This window comes from Gouania willdenowi, chromosome 24 (assembly GCF_900634775.1).
Source record: "Gouania willdenowi chromosome 24, fGouWil2.1, whole genome shotgun sequence".
Lineage (NCBI taxonomy): Eukaryota > Metazoa > Chordata > Actinopteri > Blenniiformes > Gobiesocidae > Gouania > Gouania willdenowi.
Genome location: NC_041066.1, coordinates 1,628,876 through 1,648,856, shown reverse-complemented (window position 1 = coordinate 1,648,856; position 19,981 = coordinate 1,628,876). Strand labels below are relative to the sequence as shown.

The following is a 19,981-nucleotide window of genomic DNA, read 5'->3' as shown; positions in this document are numbered from 1 at the left end:
TCCACTCTGTGCGTGAGTTGATGACTCTACACTGTGATGATTCTTAGAACCAATCAGTGTCTGCTTTGAGCCTACGTCACATTTTCAGACGAAGGCTGCTTTTTTTGGAACCTCAATCAAGAAGGTACTAAAAAAGGCAGCACCAGGTACCACGGAGGAGGTACTTTTTCCCAGTGAAAACGCACAAAAAGAGAGTTGAGCCGACCCAAATAGAGCCAATACCGCCAGTGGAAATGCACCATTAGTGCCACATTAAACGTGAAACAACAAAGGAAGCTCTGAGCGGTCATCTTCCTGCAGAGAGGTCTCACAGGATGAGAATTCACAGAAGTTAAGAGGCTCCAAAACAACCTTCAATGGAAACACGTTCAAAGCGCAATTATACTTTGTCGAAACTTTAGAAATATCGTTTTATTTTTGCAAAAAACTGTAATGGAAACACAGCTAGTGTCTTTGAAGCATCATTTCAAGCTTTGCGATGGATATAAGAACATGTTTAGAGTTTAAATCATCAGCAGCCCAACCCTTATTCCATTACCAAATTGCTTCCTAATCCTTAAAAAAGCTCAGATGTTAAAGTGGAAAGAAAATGTTGGCAGGTGTTCCTATTATTTGGCTGTCAGTCCCTCAGTGAAGGTTATAGGCCTCTTTCCTCTTGACTGCACCAGTGCTGAGGTGATCAAACAGGGACCTCTGTTTGCTAGAGGAGAGTCAGGCGTGAGCGTTTATTAAAGAAGGGCATTACATTAAAGCATGGAATTCCTCTCTTTCCTCCAGTGGTTCTCACATCAGGAATGCATTCCCCACCCCCTGTGACCTCGCCACTTTGTATTAGCAAGCCTTATTTTGAAATTCATGTTAATAGGCTAATGTTTAGAAAGCGTTAAAATTCAAAACTTAACAAAAAACAAAAAAGCTGACAATTTCAAAGTAAGAGTAAATAGAAATGTAACTACCATATTAATTTCCTCCTCTCCTGAAAACCAGTGCTTCAATTCATGACCTTCTGAAGTATGTTGGTGTGTTGACACCCTACTGGTTTATGTGTGCACGCTCACTGCCATCCTTTGTTACAATAGAACTTTGATCAAACATTTGGCAGTAGGGTTTAGCTAGTCGCTCTCAGGTCACAGGTACCAAACGACTAGGAAGGATCACGTGGGATTTATTCATATGAAATCAGAATATTTGCATTTCCTGAAAAAAATGCAAGTGAGGATGTAGGTGCTGCCCCATGTCGCACTGCATTAGCATTAGCTCAGCATTCACATTAACTTAGTGTAAGCATTAACCTAGCATTAGTATTAGCCTAGCATTAGCATACCCTGGTGTTAGTCTTAGTAATAACCTAGCATTAGCTGAACATTAGTAAATAAGGTTGAAAAAGGCTGAAATGGGTTGAAAAGGTTTTAAAAAAACTTAAAAAAATTTAAAAGGGTTGAACAAGTTGAAATAGTTAAAAAAAGGTTGAAAAGGTATTAGCTGAACATGTTGAGGGTCTGAAACATCTGAAAATTCCAATATAAATGAATGGGGAAAAAAAATGAAAAAAGTTACAGATCACAAAAGTGATAGCATAAATCTCGGGAACTTCCTGAACGTTTTGACAGTTTATTTGTCAAAATTGGACAAACGGAGTAGGAGTTAACGCAGAGGGAATAATAAAAGGATAACAGTAGAGAAGATGCCTCCTGCATCATCAATAATCATCCAATCACACCATATTTTTATTGTATTCATTGGAACAAGCAGAAGCCAAGCTTTAATTTGGTACCATTTGAGCATTTATTGGTACACAGATGATGCATGAGACCAAAAAGTTAAACGTAAAAATAAATTAGGAAATGTGTTGATTACAAATACATTTCAAGGGTACTCCTAAACTTCATGCCAAAACAACAAGATAATCCCAACTTACACAATGTTACCATTTGATTTCCTGTTCAGAATGTCCTAAAGCATCAGAAGAATATGATGACGGAGGTTTGTGGAGGTGGTGGGTCCACGGATAGCTATCCTAGCCCATGGCCCAGGATCATTCATAAAAAGGACATCTAAATTCATATTAGTGACGTTAGGCAAGGCAAGGCAAATGTATTTGTATAGCGCATTTCATACACAAGGCAACTCAATGTGCTTTACATGATAAAACATTCAACTGTTTAAAATCAATAAAAACATTTAAAATCATCAGTAAAATCAAACACATTACATCAACAACATGACCAAAAATCTCTCTCTCAATCATACGTAGTAGAGAAAAAAAGTGCCTTTAACTTTGATTTAAAAATGTTCACATGTGATGCTGACTTCAGCTCTGCTGGCAGTTTGTTCCACTTCTTTGCAGCATAACAACTAAACGCAGTATCACCATGTTTACTGTGAGCTCTGGGCTCCACTATCTGACCTGTGTCCATAGATCTGAGAGACCTTCTGGGTTCATACCTGACTAACATGTCACTGATGTATTCTGGACCAAACCCATTCACAGATTTATACACCAGCAGCAGAACTTTAATGTCTATTCTGAGGCTGACTGGGAGCCAGTGTAAAGACTTTAACACTAGAGCAATGTGTTCTGACCTCTTTGTTCTGGTTAAGACCCGAGCTGAAGCGTTCTGAACCAGCTGTAGCTGTTTGATGCTCTTTTGGGGGATTCCTGTCAGAAGACCACTACAATAGTCCAGTCTGCTGGAGATAAAAGCATTAACCAGTTTCTCCTGATCTTTCTGAGTCATTAAACCTTTCACTCTGGACATGTTCTTTAGGTGGTAGAAGCTGTTTTTGTGATAGCATAAAAGTGAAAAACAACAAAGATAAAACAAGATGTTCTCACTGGTTTGCAGGGCCAGGACTAACCCTTTACAACAGGCCATATAGCAATCACAAATGCACTTAGACGGGTTTAAAGCAACTGTTCACCGTAACAGTGTTTCCCTTCAGTCTCCATGACTGAGGTGGATTGCACATGAAAAAGAAAAGAAACTGAACCTATAGACAAATAGCAACAATTCTAAGGATTAAAACCTGTGAGCATGTCGGGTACTTTAAAAAGCAAGTGTTGTCTTTACATTTGATGAAAAGAGCAACTACTCACGACCAGTATGATTTGCACATGAGCTACTGAACAGAAACTAGTGACTGAGTGGTTACATTATTGTGGCTTATGTGGGAGTTTTTATTATTATTAGTAGCAGTCATAATGAAGCAATTTTGTCACTTTCTGGTAGTTTTTTGTTCACAGAAATGAAAAACTAAACAAAAAAAGAAAAATGAAAGCCAAAATGAGGTCATTTTGCCATGAGTACAGCTGGGTTACAAAAAGATTGGTTAATCGATTTGAATTGATTTTCCTTTAAATGACCCAATATCGATTCATGAAATCCTAAAATCAATCTCAAATTTTCATGTAAACATGAATATGTTCAATACTATACCATGTTAGAGTTACTTTCTACATTTTACAGCATTAGATCTCTAAGAATCTCTTCCAGTTTTAAGTAATATTGCTACTGAAACAGAAATACCCTTGACCGAATCAAAAATCAAATTGAATCGTAAATCAAATTGGACCGTTGTAATTTGAATCAATTTGAGAAATCTGAAGCAATACCCAGATCTAGCCACGAGCTTTCTGCAGAAATGTGTGTGCGTGTCCTCACTTTTGCTGTGGCTCCTGCGAAACTTGACGGCCTCCAGATTGAGCAGGTTCATGCCGTAGAGGTTGTAGTCGATGAAGAGCTGCAGCAGGTAGGGGATATGACCCTCCTGGGGTTGGTAGCTCTTGTTCATCACGGCTCCACTTTGCAACAAATCACACACCCTGCAATAAACACATTAATGGCTTTTAAACTTCTAAAGTTTAGAAAGCTTTTTACATTAAAGTGACAGCTTAGAGCTTGTTCATTCACCACCTGACTCAACGCAAAAATAGCAAAAGATGATGTTAAAACAGACAGGGTTGCCTTTGAAATAAAGCGATATGAGAGTTTTAAGGCCGATACTGCTATGGGGGTTTTAACCTCTTCAACCCCAACAGATCCACCGGCGGGGACAGCTCCAGCTTCCGTGACTCCCACAGGTCTAAATATTGTAAAGAATTAATGAAATTACACATTCTATACCTCTCCGTAATCTAATGCTGCGTTCCCACCGAATGCGTCTTCTGCGGCCCCGGACGCATCTGCCACACGAAACATACCTGCAGGGTCAGCAGGATCAATAAATGTCCCCATTCGCTTCATCGTCTAAAGCAAAGCCCCATCCACCAGCGACACATCCAACTCGGTGAGTTGAATGTGTCTCTGCAGAGAGAACTTTTACCTGCTACTACCACCTCCTCGCTGATTCTCCTCCACGCCAAATCCTTCCTGGTCCGGTCCTGGTTATAAAGGCCGTGTCATACAGCTCCAGGTGGTCACACACAGTTTCTACTCCATGATTGAATGGGTGAACAGACCGGTGTCCGTGTTGACGGCCTGACGTCATCATCAACAAAGACTCTGATTGGCTTTCGTCATGCGAAACGGTCGCAGGAGTTCAATATTTTCAACTCTTGAAAATGTGCGAATATGCGTAAAATCGGGAGCGCGCTCGCACGGCCAATGCACTTGACGCGCGGATCGGACCGCACCGCAGCACTGGAAAGTTTTCACATCTGGGACGCATCTATCCATGACTGTGTATGTAATCTGGACGTACGGATATTTCGTGACGCAACCGGTGTGAACGCAGCATAAGACACTCAGCTAAAATTGTAGCCAACCCACATTTAGAACAAAGCCCCACAGCACACACACCAGGCCATTATGTTCAAAGAATGTTCAATAAATAAGTGTATAATTAAGTAAAAGACTAATAAAATAGAGATCAGAAACACACACATTACATTAGTAGAAAATAAAGTAGGATAGATAATAATAATAATAATAATAATAATAATAATAATAATAATAATAATAATAATAAAATATATACCAATATGATTCAGATATTTACAAAAATAATACAAATATACAAATGTGATTTAGACATGTACAACAATCAAGCTGTGAAGTTACAGAGATGAACTATACAGTTTGATGGCCACAGGCAGGAATGATTTACTGTGGCGTTCTGTGGAGCACCGTGGTTGGATCAGCCTGGTGCTGAAGGTGCTTCTGTGACTGACCAGCACATCATGAAGTGGGTGGGACACGTTGACCAAGATGGATTTCACCTTGGACAAGCTCCTCCTCTCTGTCATCACTGTCAGAGAGTCCAGTTTAATCCCCACAACGTCACTGGCCTTGCGGATGAGTCTGTTGAGTCTGTTGGCGTCTGCGACCCTCAGTCTGCTCCCCCAGCAAACAACAGTGTAGAGGATCACACTCGCCACCACTGACTCATAAAACATCCTCAGTATTTTCCTGCAGATGTTGAAGGACCTCATCCATCTCAGAAAATAGAAGCGGCTTTGGCCCTTCCTGTAGAGGGAGTCAGTGTTCCTCCCCCAGTCCTGTTTATTGTCTATCACCACTCCCAGGTATTTGTACACAATGTCCACACTGACCCCCTGGATTGAGACAGTGCTGACTGGCCTCTTGGTCCTCCTCCTTACATAGGTAATTATCTAAACTAAATTACAATTTAATTACGATTACGAAAGCAACAGATTTTTAAAATTACAATTACAATTATAATTACACCATAATTGTAATTAATTATTAATTACACAAAGACAATTATAAGTGAACCCAACCTTGGTGTGAACGCAGCTTTATAGGCCATCAGTTGGGACTGAATCAAGCTGGTGTCTTGGCTTTCCATGCTTTTTTGCACCTCCCTTTTATTCATGTGTTCAATACTTTTTCCCAGTGTCATTTTACACAGAACGTAATTTATGAACATATATGGTTTGATTTCTTGACCTGTGTGGATTACATAGGCCGTTACCAACAACTGGTGGAAATTTCATGTCAATAGCACCTTTAGAAATATATTCACTGAGAAAAATGGTGTTCAACACTTATTTTATCCGCTCTATCTGCCGATGACTGATATATAGGTCAATAGCCGATAGATCAGCTGATATATGAAATAAGAACATTGATACACACAGGATATATTTATTGTACATTAACACAAATTCATATAATACCCAATATATGCTTCAAGACCAATAATCAAAACTCTATCGATTTTTAAAAGAGGAAAATCGACCGCTTTCACTTAATCTGTGATAGTTTTAATTGGCCCGATTAGTCTGCAACATAGATGAGATTAATTGGTCGGGCTCTGCTTTGACATATCTCAGGAAAATTCCCCTTTAATGATGACAGCAGTGACCAAATGGTTGGACACGCAATGATTGATGTTATTCAACAGGAAGAAAGTCATTACATTTTGATTTTCGATTAATATTTGATCAAACTGGAAAAAATAGCATCAATAATCTGTTTTTTTTTTTCAGTTGCTGGGAAATGGAAAATATTTTGGTTGTATTCTTAAATGATTTATTTGGATCTACTTCCTTAAAATGTTTATCATATTTCTCCCCTCTCTTTTCTAGTTCTGAAAATGTATTGGTAGTATTGTTTTGGGCTCAATGCCAAGCAGTGAATCAGAAGCTTCTCTTAAGTCGCCACCAACAAACACTGATCCCATTACCAACTAATTCACAGTACAGTCCTGTAGATGTTCCAACACACAAATGCAGACAATCAATGTGTACAAGAGAATACAGCATTATTGATTTGGCTTTAGTGACTTGGCAGGGCTGCTCACACAAGCATTAGCAGCCAGGATGCCTGCTCATATTAAACTGACTTTACCTTTTGACCATCTGAGGATTGTACAGATAGATCTTCATGAAGAGCTTCTCCTTGGCGTGGTAGCCATAGAAGGGCCTGCAAACCAAGAGGAGATCCTGAGTAGTGCATGTGTGGGGTAAATCTGGGACAAGCTGTTTTCCTTAGGCGAGAACTCATGAGTCACTCACATGCCAGAGACCAGGACCACCTTAAAGACGTGCTGCGTGCTGGAAGCAGGGCTTCCCATGGTGACGTTAAGAGCCCTGTCGATGCTGAAGGCCACCTGTCGCAGGTAGCGCTCTGGGTCCTGCCCGAAGCCATCGTAGGGCACGTAGATGTACGGGAACACACCGTGGAGGTGGAGGCAAGTCTTCTGACCTACAACACAAACATAATCCAAATTTAGCCCATTTGTGTAAAAACATAAAATTAACTATGATTGTTTAGAATAGGGCATGGACTTGAATGCATTAACTGCAATTAATTAATTACAGAAAAATAACACTTTTTTTGCACTCCAAACAGCGCAGAACATTTTTCATGTCCCTGGTATACCCATAATACTGATGATACTGTGTTTCGCGGGCTTTAATTTTAGTTTTTAAAAACACACCAGATGGAAAACAAAAGCACAGTTGTGTGCAAGTAAGCGTTTTCCGATCATCGGAATGTTTCTAGGCTGTGTTGCCACCTCAATGCTAAACATGTAGCAGCTACTACCACAATGCTAAACATTTAGCAGCTAGCACCACAATGCTAAACATGTAGCATCTAGCACAGACAACGTTCCGAGTCCGAGCAGGGAGTGCCTCCAATCCACACTGGACAGGATGACAAAAGTTCAAAGCAAAAAGTGACAAATGAACAAGTCAGTGGATAAATGATTGTAGTGGACAGTCGACCACTCTCGGTAGTAGAGGATGTGGGCGGGGCTAGGAGCTCTGCTACAGATAGCATCGTCTGAAACAACTTATGAACTGCATAGTAGAAAGACCATTTCAAACTAAATTTATCAGCTTCATCAGTTGCTCTGTTCATTTTATGCAAACTTTTTTGCACTAAGCATGTGGTGATGGTCGCATGTGCGCGCATGCACAACCTCAGTACAATTCACGCTCAGTACATGACACCGGGAAGCACGTTGGTACCGCAACAAAGTTAAAGTTAAATCAGTTGTAGACAGATTGTAAACTTGGCAAGACGCGGGTGGTTTGTAAAGAATGCCGTGCTGCTAAACCTTACACAAACTGAGGTGCTCACTCACATCGATACCTGTTTTTTTAAGTGTATTTTATTTATTTATTTATTTTATTTTATTTTGTCCTTTGTCTTATGGACATTAAATATGACTCAGGGTCTGTTTACAGCAACCGTGACTGGTAAATAATAGTTGCATCTTTCTTTGCACAAGCAGTTGTGAAAGACCTACGAATGAAAGGTTATTATTCATATTATAAATGTTAATGCAACTGTATTAGCCTAATACCTGCTGAACAGTTCATATTAGTAACTGTGGCAGACAGGAATATGAACATTGGACTATTGAAAGTGTCACTTTAGGTCACTCATTGAGAGTGATGCTGTCTCACTGTTTACTGTTTAACTTGTGACAGAGTGATAAACAGAATAGGTGTCCCGATCCAATATTGATATTGGATATCGGTCCGATATCAGCCAGAAAACGAATATCGGATTTTATCGGACTGCATCTAAAATCTCTGATATAAGCTCTCCGATAAAATGTTCCGCTCCAGCACTTCCATCCATAGGTGACTGTGGTTCAAACTCCAACAAAGTAACCTACTGTTAATGACTATTGTTCTGTTTGAGTAACATCACACAATCAAGCCTTTTCTAATATTCTACACTACAAAATAAGTAATAAAAGTATGTATGATTCGTGCTGATCTTGTATCGGATCAATATCGGTATAGGCCGATATGCAAGGCTGCAATATCGGTATCATATCGAAAGTTAAAAAGTTGTATCGGGTCATCCCTAATAAGCAGGTTCCAAATCAAAACTTCTGACAGATGCACTTGGGATGGATGGAGTGCTACAGGTTGGATTAAACCGTTTTCTTTACACCTGAACCCTGTTAACCAATCATTGCAAGGCCACCGATATATGAGTGGGACATGAAAACTTCAGTAATGTTACACAGCAGCCCGGTGCTGATAGTGTGTGGAGAGGAAGTCCTTAGTGTGTAAGCAGGTGCATAAACAAACAAGAAGGTATAATATCAATGGGATGTGTAGCGTGGCATCACACCACTCCAAGACACACACACACTGCTGTGGAGAGTCATCTGAGGTGAGCTGTGCTGCAGATGCCTGCACGTGCTCAGCTGAGTTACATAAAAGATAATAAAGTATTGTGAAAATGAGAATTGACTGATTAATATCAAAGCTATGACAGTGACTAATCTCTGTCCCTGTGTCTACACATGTGCTCGTACAGTACACTACACACTTTTGTTCCAATGGTTGGAGCAAACCAAAAGAAAGAATTTTCCCAAGAATGTATTGCAAGACAACACAATGAATGCCATGCTTTTGAAAGAGCAATGTATGGTGATGGAGGACAGAATGTACAGATGGACGCTGTGTGTGCCCACTTCTACTGTACGTTAGTGCACTGCTGCATAGGTTCAAGGAACAGCATGTGCTAGAGTTCAACCCCCGCCTTACTGAGGGGAGCAGCATGAGAAATCTGGATTGTATTATACAAGCGCTGCATTAGAAATATTCAACCACAGTACAGAGAAACCACCAGAGGGTTCACAAACATCAGCGTGTTGAAGGGCTTCAGAAACATCATTTGTTTTTATTTTTAACAGGTTTCTCCTAATGTTACAATATATAATGATGTCAATGATTTGATTAAAGAACTAGATTTTCCATTAAAAAGAGACTAAATCCCTAGGTGTGTGTGTGTGTGTGTGTGTGTGTGTGTGTGTGTGTGTGTGTGTGTGTGTGTGTGTGTGTGTGTGTGTGTGTGTGTGGGGCTACACAAAGCCACACTGGTGCTGAGGGAGCTGTCAGTGTACTGTGGTCTGTCTTCAGTCTGGCCCATCAAAAGACACACACTGTAGAGGCGGGCCATGACTGGTTCGCCTGCAGTTGCTATGCAACAGTGGTGGCAAAGCAACACACATCAACTCCTCCTCATGCATCTCTCCTGGTGGAAAGAAGCCCTTGTTTGTTTGTGTGTGTGTGTGTGTGTGTGTGTGTGTGCGTGTGTGTGTGTGAGAGAAAAGCCACTGCGCAGTATAGACTTCATTGTACTTGGCTGTCATTCATGTGAAATTGATTGACATTGTTTTGTAATTCCTGTCAAATGGATTCAGTGCAGTAGATAAATTCAGAATTTCTTCAGTGACATAAATATCGTGATGTATTGTGGATGAAATGTCCCCACGATATATCAGTTATCGCCGTATCGTGATAATATTGTTATCTTGGGAAAAAATATTGTGATGTATCGCGAGGTACTTGGCAATACCCAGTCCTACCTTGTATGAAGTTAGGAATGTGCAATATTTTATCGTTTATGATTTAACGTCAAAAACATTCTCGCCGGTAAGAATTTGTCATCCCACGGTACAAACGATAAATTCCCATGTCGGAAATTAGCGAGGGCCACAGGCCATTTGTCCCTCAATTTAGCCAAGAATGCCCCAAAAAAAATGTGTTCCACAGGCCAAAACTGCCTGTTTGTTGTCAACTTAATATTCTCTGGAGCGGAACGTTGTTTACGGAAGCTCTGATGTGCACCGCCACCACCCCCTTCACACACCGCCGTCTGTCTGTGTGTGTGGTGCTCATCTTAGCAACGTGAAGCTGCTGTGCTGCGATACATCATGGACCGCTACTTGGTTAAAACCAGACAACCATCCAACAAAGTGAACCGATTCAAGTTCCTCCATCAAATCCACCCAAAGTTCCACAAACACGGGGACAGAGATGAACCTGTAGCAACGATTATGAACTGGAAACTCAACTAAAGCTAACTATGCTAAGCTAACTCACCAACACACAGAGCTATTGCTAACCACTTCAAATAAGGAACAGACCAAGTAAAAAGAACATGCCTTACTGTTTATGGTCAGATTTAACACTTTACTATGAAAGGATAAAAACTAACATGTCAAACATTGTGTGAAATAAATGTTAGCATAAATAATAATGTCACTATTAATCCATCCCAATTTGTCAAACGCAATATTTTTTAATTATATTTCACGTGTTCACAGACAAAACTGGTCCCATTAGACTAATGTAACTATTGAGATTATTACACCTAAATATACTGAATGATTAAATCATCAGCTTGATCTGGTTTAATTATAGGAAATCAGAGAAATATTGATCAATCATGACTTCATGTAACTCATTATCAAATAAATGAAACAAGATTCAGCAACAGTAAAAACACTAATGGAGTTATTTTTGCTTTTCATGTGCTCTTGTGTGTACAATAACACTAGTAGAGTGACCCACATGCACAAATAAAATATCAGCTCATGAACTCTGAGTCAGCAGCTATTGCAGCCTTTTTAAATGTGTCTAATGTTGATGTATTCACATTTATTTGTTTTTGTAAAGAACCTGTTTACACTTTTTTGTCAATATCACCCATCCCTATATGAAGTGATATTAAATCAGATTTTTTTTTAAATTTCCACTCCCTTTATAGTGCAGGACTGGCACGTTCAAATGTAGCATTCAGGAGAATTTTAGCACGACACTTAAATCCTCAGAAACATCAATGGGTCTCTGCATACAGCTTAATAAAGAAAACAAAAACCCTTTAAAGGTCAGATAAAATAGCTTTTATTTTGAAAAAGAAAGCCTGAGTTTTTTCCATTAAACTGATGGAAATAGTAAATGTCATGTGGAATCCCAGATACTGCAGATTCCAGCTAACTGTGGAGTTTAGACTCAGGATGTCCTCACGTGCTGTGTCCCCTCTGCCTTCCTGCAGCAGGATTTATGAATGAGGTCTGAGAAGAGTGGGAGGGAAGGGGGGAGGGGGCAGGAGAGGGAACAACACGGCTGTGAGATTTATCTCTGCGAGCTGCAAAGAGTGTTTCCTCCCTCTGCTGTGACTCATGAGTAGCTCCACAGTGAGGCAGTCAGCCAGGGCACAAACTGGATGTGGGTGCAGGGTGTAGCTTCAGCAGAAGCATCTCAAACTAGAAAGCACTCAAAGAGCAGAGACCCTCCCAAGCACCAAGTGTCCTTTTTTCCAGATATTGGTAGTTATCTAGATTAGGGATGTACCAAAATGAAAAATTTTGGCCAAAACCGAAAAACACCAAAAGAAATTATCATGCCAATTATTAGTCCCATTGCATTTATAACTAGAGCACTCAGAGAGCGCAGACCTCCACCAAGTACGGCACAAGTACTGGGCAGGACATATACACATTACCCATAAGCCATCGCTCTTAAAGGTGCAGGCTCAGGCACAGCTCCTATTTTTTGGTATTTTCTCAGTTTTGGTAATCCAGAACATCACCAAAATTCAATAATCTGTTCCTTGTCCCATTATCAACATTTCCTGAAAATTTCATCCAAATCCATTCATAACCTTTCAAGTTATCTTGCTAACGGACAGATGGACAAATAAAGGCAGGGTAAAAATAACCCTCCACTCTGCACTTGACGGAGGTAAATGTGTACTAACCTCATTAAAATTAATCCACGTACCTTTTGTTCTTCCGTTTTAAAACCAAATCAAAATAACAAACAGTGAGGTTATTTTTTAGAGCTCAGGAATCAACCAATGAAAACGGAATCTACTGTTGAACGCGAAAATTGACAGAATCGAGATGAAACGCCGTCACCGTGAGGCAAGCAATGTTTTTTATGGGCAAATGTTTCCGGGGACCACTCATTAGATGCACCGCCCTCCCCCCTCCCATCCTGGATGCATTAAACAGCATCTAAACCACCCGAAACCCCGTCTAAACTGCCAAAAAACTACACAACTCATCCTTAATACGGAGCTGACCAGTAACCGCTTAACTTTTATGAGTCTGTAAAACTCTGTCCATTTCTGCCATTTCAGCTTTAATCAGCTTCACCTGCTCAGTGTGTCATCAGAGCTACAGAAGATCCGTGGGAAAAGTTGTTCTGTTGTTGTGAACGAGACCATCAATGCCAGGGATTGTAGAGTCTGAAACATCGTAGTTTAACTTCTAATACTGTAAAATATGAAATAACTGATACATCCTTGTGTCCATTTCTTTTTGTTTAATCATTACGGTCTGAATGATGTCATCAAGATCATTTAAATTATTTAAATTAAGTTAATAAACCAGATCAGGTTCAGTAAATCATTGATCCCTGAGGGATAATTGGGTGACATTAATGCTGCTCTAATACATATTTATATGACATATAAATAATTAAAAAAGAGCGGTCAGAATAATCCATGTCATTACAATTTATATCTACCTTTTAATTGTATCTTACTCATTATTTTGAATTACATTTTTATTTTTGACATACATTTTTGATTAATTATGATTTTATTTTTATTTTGCTTCCTCAGGAGTTGAAAACTAATATTTTCTGAAAAAAATTATTATTTCTAAAAAAAACTGAATTTAAAAAAAATTATTTGCAGAAAACACAAAATTTGGAAGAAAAAAAATCCAACAGAGTACAGAAAAATAAAAAACCAGACAAGCAGAGTTTTTCTGTTTTGAAATTAAATCTTCTGTTTGTGTGATATTTTAATATTTAAGAGAAACTATGGACGAGAGCTTCATGTTTTAATCTCACCACACAGAAGGACACAGACGGGGGCTTATCAGACAGGCTTTAACTCACTGACAAAAAAAAGAGCAACGCACAAGTCAAATTACTGATGAACTGGTGCACTGAAACGTTATTTATACATAAATGAAAATTAAAAAAAAAAAAAATGTTACGGAAAACATACACATGATATGTGATTAAAATATTTTCTGTAATTGATTGGGGTTTTAAGTTAGTAAAACCAAAGCTCAACTTTTAGTAGCTTTAAGGAGAATGAACTAGAACAGATTTCATAATAAGAGAAAAGTAGACGTGAGAAGATATGTACGTCTGACTGTGTCATTGTCTAGAGCTGTTCACTGATCTGCTGTGGTGAATGCTGAGCAGATAAGAGAGAGATCTCCAAACACCGCCCGCCCTCCTTACCACAGATTTATTATTCACAGTGTGTCTCACTCAGCTCAGCACATAGACACAGCACCAGGAACAGGCTCCTCAAACAGGGTTCCCCACTCCTTTGCTTTTATCTGCTTTGTGCCGTGCTTATAGAGGGAAAAAACATTGCAGCAATATATTGCCATAGGGATAAAAATAATAAAGGGAAAACGAGTGTGCAAGCAACATCACAGCTGCTGTAAAACATCTTAAAACACTCAATCAGAGAGAGATGCTACATCACCCAGGCTGCCGTTCCAATGCTCAATTACACTGAGACACATTTAATCCACACATAGGCATAAGTGGAGTTGTTTTTAGAGCAGAACGTTTTCTTCCTCTCCTTTTAATAAGCAAACCCTGAACTAATTGTACACTGCTGTCAAATTAAAAATGGGGATTAATATGGGCCTTTGGATTTGAATCACTTCTGTGTGCACAGCTCCAGCTTTTACCGACATCTGTAGGGCCCTATAAAATCTGTTTTATTTTTTTTCTAATTTCTGTGTTTTTAACATAATTTTTTTTTTTAATTCCGTTTTTTTACAACTATGAATCAATTTTTTCAGAAAATATAATATTTTAACTCCTGTGAGGAAACATAATAAATACTAATTTAAAAAAAAAAAAACCCTGATTAAACTAAAATGTATGTCAAAAATAAAGTAAGGTACAATTAAAAGGTAGCTATAAGTTGTACTAACATGGATTATTCTGACTGCTCCTTTTTAATTATTTATATGTCATAAAGACGTATGAAAGGATCTTCTGTAGCTCTGATGAGATGTTGAGCAGGTGAAACTGATTAAAACTGCTCATGTTTTCATGGAGTCGCTACGCTACATGAAAAATGGACGGAGCTTCACAGCCACAGCAAAGTTAAGGAGGCACTGGTCGGCTCTGTATTTAGAAGTCACAGATGGTTTGTAGGGATGTAATGATTAATCGTAAGGCAGTTAAAAATCGATTCATAGCTATCAGCGTTCATATCGATAGCCTGAAAACTGCTAACCGACCACTGGGTTACCAGCACCCTCTGCTGATGCAAACAAATATCTGATGTAAATACAGTGCAATGTTAAGGCACAAAATACATTTTCAGTTGCACTTTTAAAGAGAAAAAGAACCATTATGCAGTTTTGCATTATTTACTATGAATTTAAATGAATAGGCTTCTTCTTCATTTGTATTATTCCTTTATTCATTTCATTCAAGATGTATTTTTAGTTAATCTGCATTGTTTTGAATAGTTTATCAAGGGATTCTTTTGACAATGAAAAATAAAGGAAAATAGTACAGTATATTCTAGTTTTTTTCTGAAAAAAAATAAAGGAATATTTTTCAGTCATCATTTGTCTACAGTCCCATTTTGTAAAATAAATCGTGAGAGAATCGTAACGTGAACCCAGTATCGTGAATCGAATCGTATCGGGAGTTGAGTGAATCGTTACATCCCTAATGATTTGCGTAATTTTTTGGCAGTTTAGACGGTGTTTCGGGTGGTTTAGATGGTGTTTGTAGTGGCCAGGACGGTGCATATAATGAACCGTACCCAGAAACATTTCCCCATAAAAAGCGTTCTTTGACTCATGGTGACGACGTTTCATCCTGATTCTGTGCATTTTCGTGTTCAACAGTAAATTTCGTTCCATCCGCAATTCCGTTAAACGTGGATTTGATAGGGCCATACATCTGCAGGTAAGTCAGGCTTTTACAATGAGACAAGTTCAGTTTATCTAAATATTATCATTATTCACAGAGTAATGTCTTTGCACGCATGACAAGCAATTATTAGTTCTAGGTTTTCATAGTGATACATCCAATTTTCAAAAACTTCTATTACAGGGTATGGTATACCCATTTCTGTATTTTTGCCATTTGATCAACTTCCTTCATGTTGATGTATTTACTTGGGGACTTTGGGGATATGCCTTTGCAAAGTTTAGTATACCCATTTCATTTCATCTTTCTCTATTTCGATGACTCTACTGGTATTACACTTACTGAAATTGCATCAAACATGCTAGATAGGATTTTTTTTTTACCTACTAGAAATTTTAGGCAACCCCATTTAATTTCGAGGTGACCCCACCCCAAGGTTGAAAAACACTGCTTCAAAAGACCAATTAATGGGATGTCCAACAGCAACAATCTTCATTTTTGTCTCCATCTCAATCTGAAAGTATTCTGGGAAGAAGACTGAGCCAGTGTAAACAGTAGAAGGAGGCTTCCTGCCACTGCTGCTCTGGCTCTGTCTGGACAAGTCTCCTTTAAAGTGATGACATGCACAAGTCAAGCACGGGATGCAGGCAGACAGTCATGGCAAAAACAATCACGTTGCCAGCTCCATGGAAATAGGGATACCCAGCAAACAGTAAAGGCTGCCGAGGATGAGAGAAAGAGCACTTTAAGAGAGTAAATATCCACATATATGTTACTTTGTCTCCCGACTACCACAATTGGCTCACAGCAATGTGCTTTAATCCAATTGTGTGCAAAAATGTACGCTAGTCATAATAAGCAGAGTGCATAAAATTATCAGGGGATGGGATTCCTCTCATATTCTCTCAGCTCTTTCTTTTCTTTCACATGGTTTTCTATACACTGTTGCATTATCACTGTATTTCACTGGCTTTTTTGTTTTGTTTTTTTTTTACAATCATACAGCTCACCCTCATTTATCTTTTAGGCCTGATAAAACCACTTTACCACAGACTGTAGTCCTTGTGAGTGAGAAACGTGAAACAAAAAATGTTCCAATGTTTTTGCATTGCCTACCTTAATTTCCTTATCAAAAACAAAAGTTGGGGTTTTAATATATTTTCGAACAGCATGAAAAGCATAGTTAAATGGATTTCTAAATGCGTCCTAACCCAGACCTTCACACCAAACGCATCCAAAGGGTCAACAGCATCAGGTTTACATAGGCAATATATGGTGGACGCGCTTCTAGGGAGCGTCAGAGTCACCCGCAGCATGTCCCGGGCCTCCTGTGTGGCGCGTTTTGAAGCTTTTCGGCAGATGCTTTTGATGTGCCTCCCGTGCGGCTGGAGTTGGGATTGTTGAACTTTTGGGGCATATTGCGGCAAGTCGACCAATCAGGAGATTTCCCAAGCCATGACAAATTCAGAATAATAAGAAAAAAACACTAACCGGAGACATACGAGATGTGAGCGCCAATGCGAGTCAGCAGGTCGTCAAACTGGGCACGGGAGAGACGAAAGTAGCGCTGAAAGCGGTCAGAGCGCAGAAACGGCGCCAAGGCACAAACAAAGCCAAGCCACTCTCTTGATATTATAGACCGGATGAACGGGAGTCAGAGGCAGCGTGTTCAACAAGGAAATCCAAACTTTATTCTCCATTCACCCATACTTCTCCATAGCCCTCTGACATCGCAATGCACACACTTAGTCACACCAAAATACATCCAACCTGAAACACAGCCTTCTCAACACAAGTTCCCCACCACTTCACAGTCACTCAGTCAATTATGAACATCACTGATTACCACAATATCATCCATTGTATGAACACCGCCGGCAACAGAGAACCCCTTCCCCTCAACGTGCGTCGCAAGCATCTTCGATGCTGGCGACAAGCATCTGTATTCAATAAGGGTGTAACAATATATGTATTTGTATTGAACCTTTTCGGTACAGGACGTTCGGTTCGGGTACAGGGTTGTGCACGGCTGAGTTCCCGGAACGGAAGTTGCGTGTGTTTACTTCTGCCTGCAACTACATGTTTAGCCCTTCACGTCTTGGCTAATGCTAGCGAGAAACCAGAGCTGGAGGACCCTCCCCTGTGGCCAAAGTCTCCTGCTTGGGAACACTTTAGCTTCCGGGTGAAATACTGCAACGGAGAAAGACAAGTGGATAAAACGAGGGCAGTATGCCGACATTGTTGAGCTGAGATCGGGTATGTTTCGGGGAACACGACGAACATGCTAACTCACTTGAAACGGCACCATGCTGTGACAAGAAAGAAAATGTCCTTACGCAGCGCAGCTGATTTCGGCATTCAAGCAGCCTCTGCCTAGTAATTCAGATCTGACCAAAGCTATAACAACTGCCATCGAGTCTTTATAGCAGTGGATAAAAGCTGTTAAGCTGTGAGGAGCTTATTTTTTATAAATAATCCATCCATCCCGTCCATTTTCTTCCGCTTTTATCCGGAGCCGGGTCGCGGAGGCAGCAGTCTCAGCATATATAAATAATATTTTATGTATTTTTTGTTTGATAATATTATTGCCAGGCAGTACTTTACAATAGTATTGTATTTTTTTTTTTACTTTATTTTCAAATTCTGTATAATGTTAAATACATTGTTGGTTTACTGAAGTTTCGAATAAACAACAAACAAATTTATGTTTTGCATTTTGTTCCATACTCTACCAAAAATGTACCGAACCGTGACCTCAAAACCGAGCTACGTATCGAACTGTATTTTTTATGTATCGTTACACCCCTAGTATTCAATGAGCAGAAGCATAAGTAATTAATAGTGCATAAATAGCCTAAAATAAATTTTAGACATGTTTTTTTTAAAGAAAGTAAATGTATATTGAATATTCTGACATTTTTTAGATATTCCAGTAGCCTTTGCTTTTCAAAAAAAAAATAAGTGCATTAAAGAAGGGCTCGAGACTGCGACCAAAGTGGTCGCATAAGTGAGTATATTTTCAGTGTGTGGTCGCATCCGTACGTGTATGTATAGATGACCTTATTTTGGACGGAGCGGCTGAGCGTCACGTCCCACAGAGTGCACTTCTCTCTCGCTCCGTGAAGTAGAGATGCTATGCTAGCAGACAGATCTAATAGAAAAGCGTGACTTTTACAGACATTCACGTAACATTACAGATATTTTTCGGTGCTAAAGGGGTAAGGAATCATTTATGAACATGTTTAAAAGTAGAAGGCGGCCAGAAAGAAAGTATTAGCAGATTCCGGCCGCCGCCAACACTTCTGGATAAAGAAGTACTGCGATTCAATTTTCACAGTATCGATGTGAATCGTGATACCCATGAATCTATTTTTAACTGCCTTACGATTAATCGTTACATCCCTAGTCATTGTCAATCTTTATGTCCTACAAAACCATGGTACGCCAGTTAACTATTCATTAGCATGCATGGCTATGCTGTACACTCTCCCCACCCCTGCTCAAAAAAAGGTGCGACCAAATTATGTGTGCCACCACTGGAAAAGTTAGTGTAGAGCCCTGTTAAGTTAATTCAAGTACAGCTGTTCTGCAAAATAAAAAAACAGAATACATGTAACCTGCTGTTAAGCTTTGCTGTTATTTAAAAAAAAAAAAAAAGTTACATCTTTTAAAATTATATAAAAGAAATGACCTGTTATTTCAGCCACTGGCTTGTTGCAGAAAAACTTAATATTGACAATAAAACATTAAAACATTTTGCAAATATATCTCGAGTCATTGTCCATCTTAACTTCATACAAAACTAAGGTACGCCAGTTAAGTCAACTATTCATCAGCATGCATGGCTATTCTAATTTTTTTTGAAAGGGTCTGTACAGCCCTTTAGCCTCATTTAGAGGGCCAAAGTTGAAAAAGTTTCCTCCCTCCCTTGTATTCCACATTTTGTAAAAAGTCAGCTCCAAACGGGACAGTTGGATTTTGCCCACGTTGGCAGGTGACGTCACATAACACGCCTCCTAGAAAGTGAGCTCCTCCCTCTCCAACTATCTAACAGCTAAAACAAAACTGCGGTTTAACATAGAATATACATTAAACTGTATTGCTATATATGTAAATGCAAACTGCACTACTGGATGCACAAATTTCCCTACTTTTTCTGCTGCTGATCATGTTGGGAGTCACTGCTTGGAGCCATGGATCCATTGTTCACATACATCTGCTGTTAGCACTCCGTGCTAATGCTACACCAGTCTATGCAGCGAGACCCGACATTGCTTGTGAAACTGAGGAGGAAACAATGGGGATGTTTACGGATTCATGGCT

General features: G+C 39.4%; 1 protein-coding gene across 1 annotated transcript in view; it reads right to left on the bottom strand.

The window, feature by feature from the left end:
* The window catches only part of rev3l (REV3 like, DNA directed polymerase zeta catalytic subunit), a 69,108-nt gene that overhangs the window by 45,474 nt on the left and 3,653 nt on the right, over nucleotides 1-19,981 (bottom strand). Inside the window, exons 2-4 of the mRNA XM_028439323.1 lie at nucleotides 6,980-7,169; nucleotides 6,813-6,887; nucleotides 3,663-3,823 (exon numbers count right to left, since the gene is read on the bottom strand). Coding sequence (XP_028295124.1) covers nucleotides 3,663-3,823; nucleotides 6,813-6,887; nucleotides 6,980-7,169 — 426 coding nt within the window. The remainder of the gene's footprint in view (nucleotides 1-3,662; nucleotides 3,824-6,812; nucleotides 6,888-6,979; nucleotides 7,170-19,981) is intronic.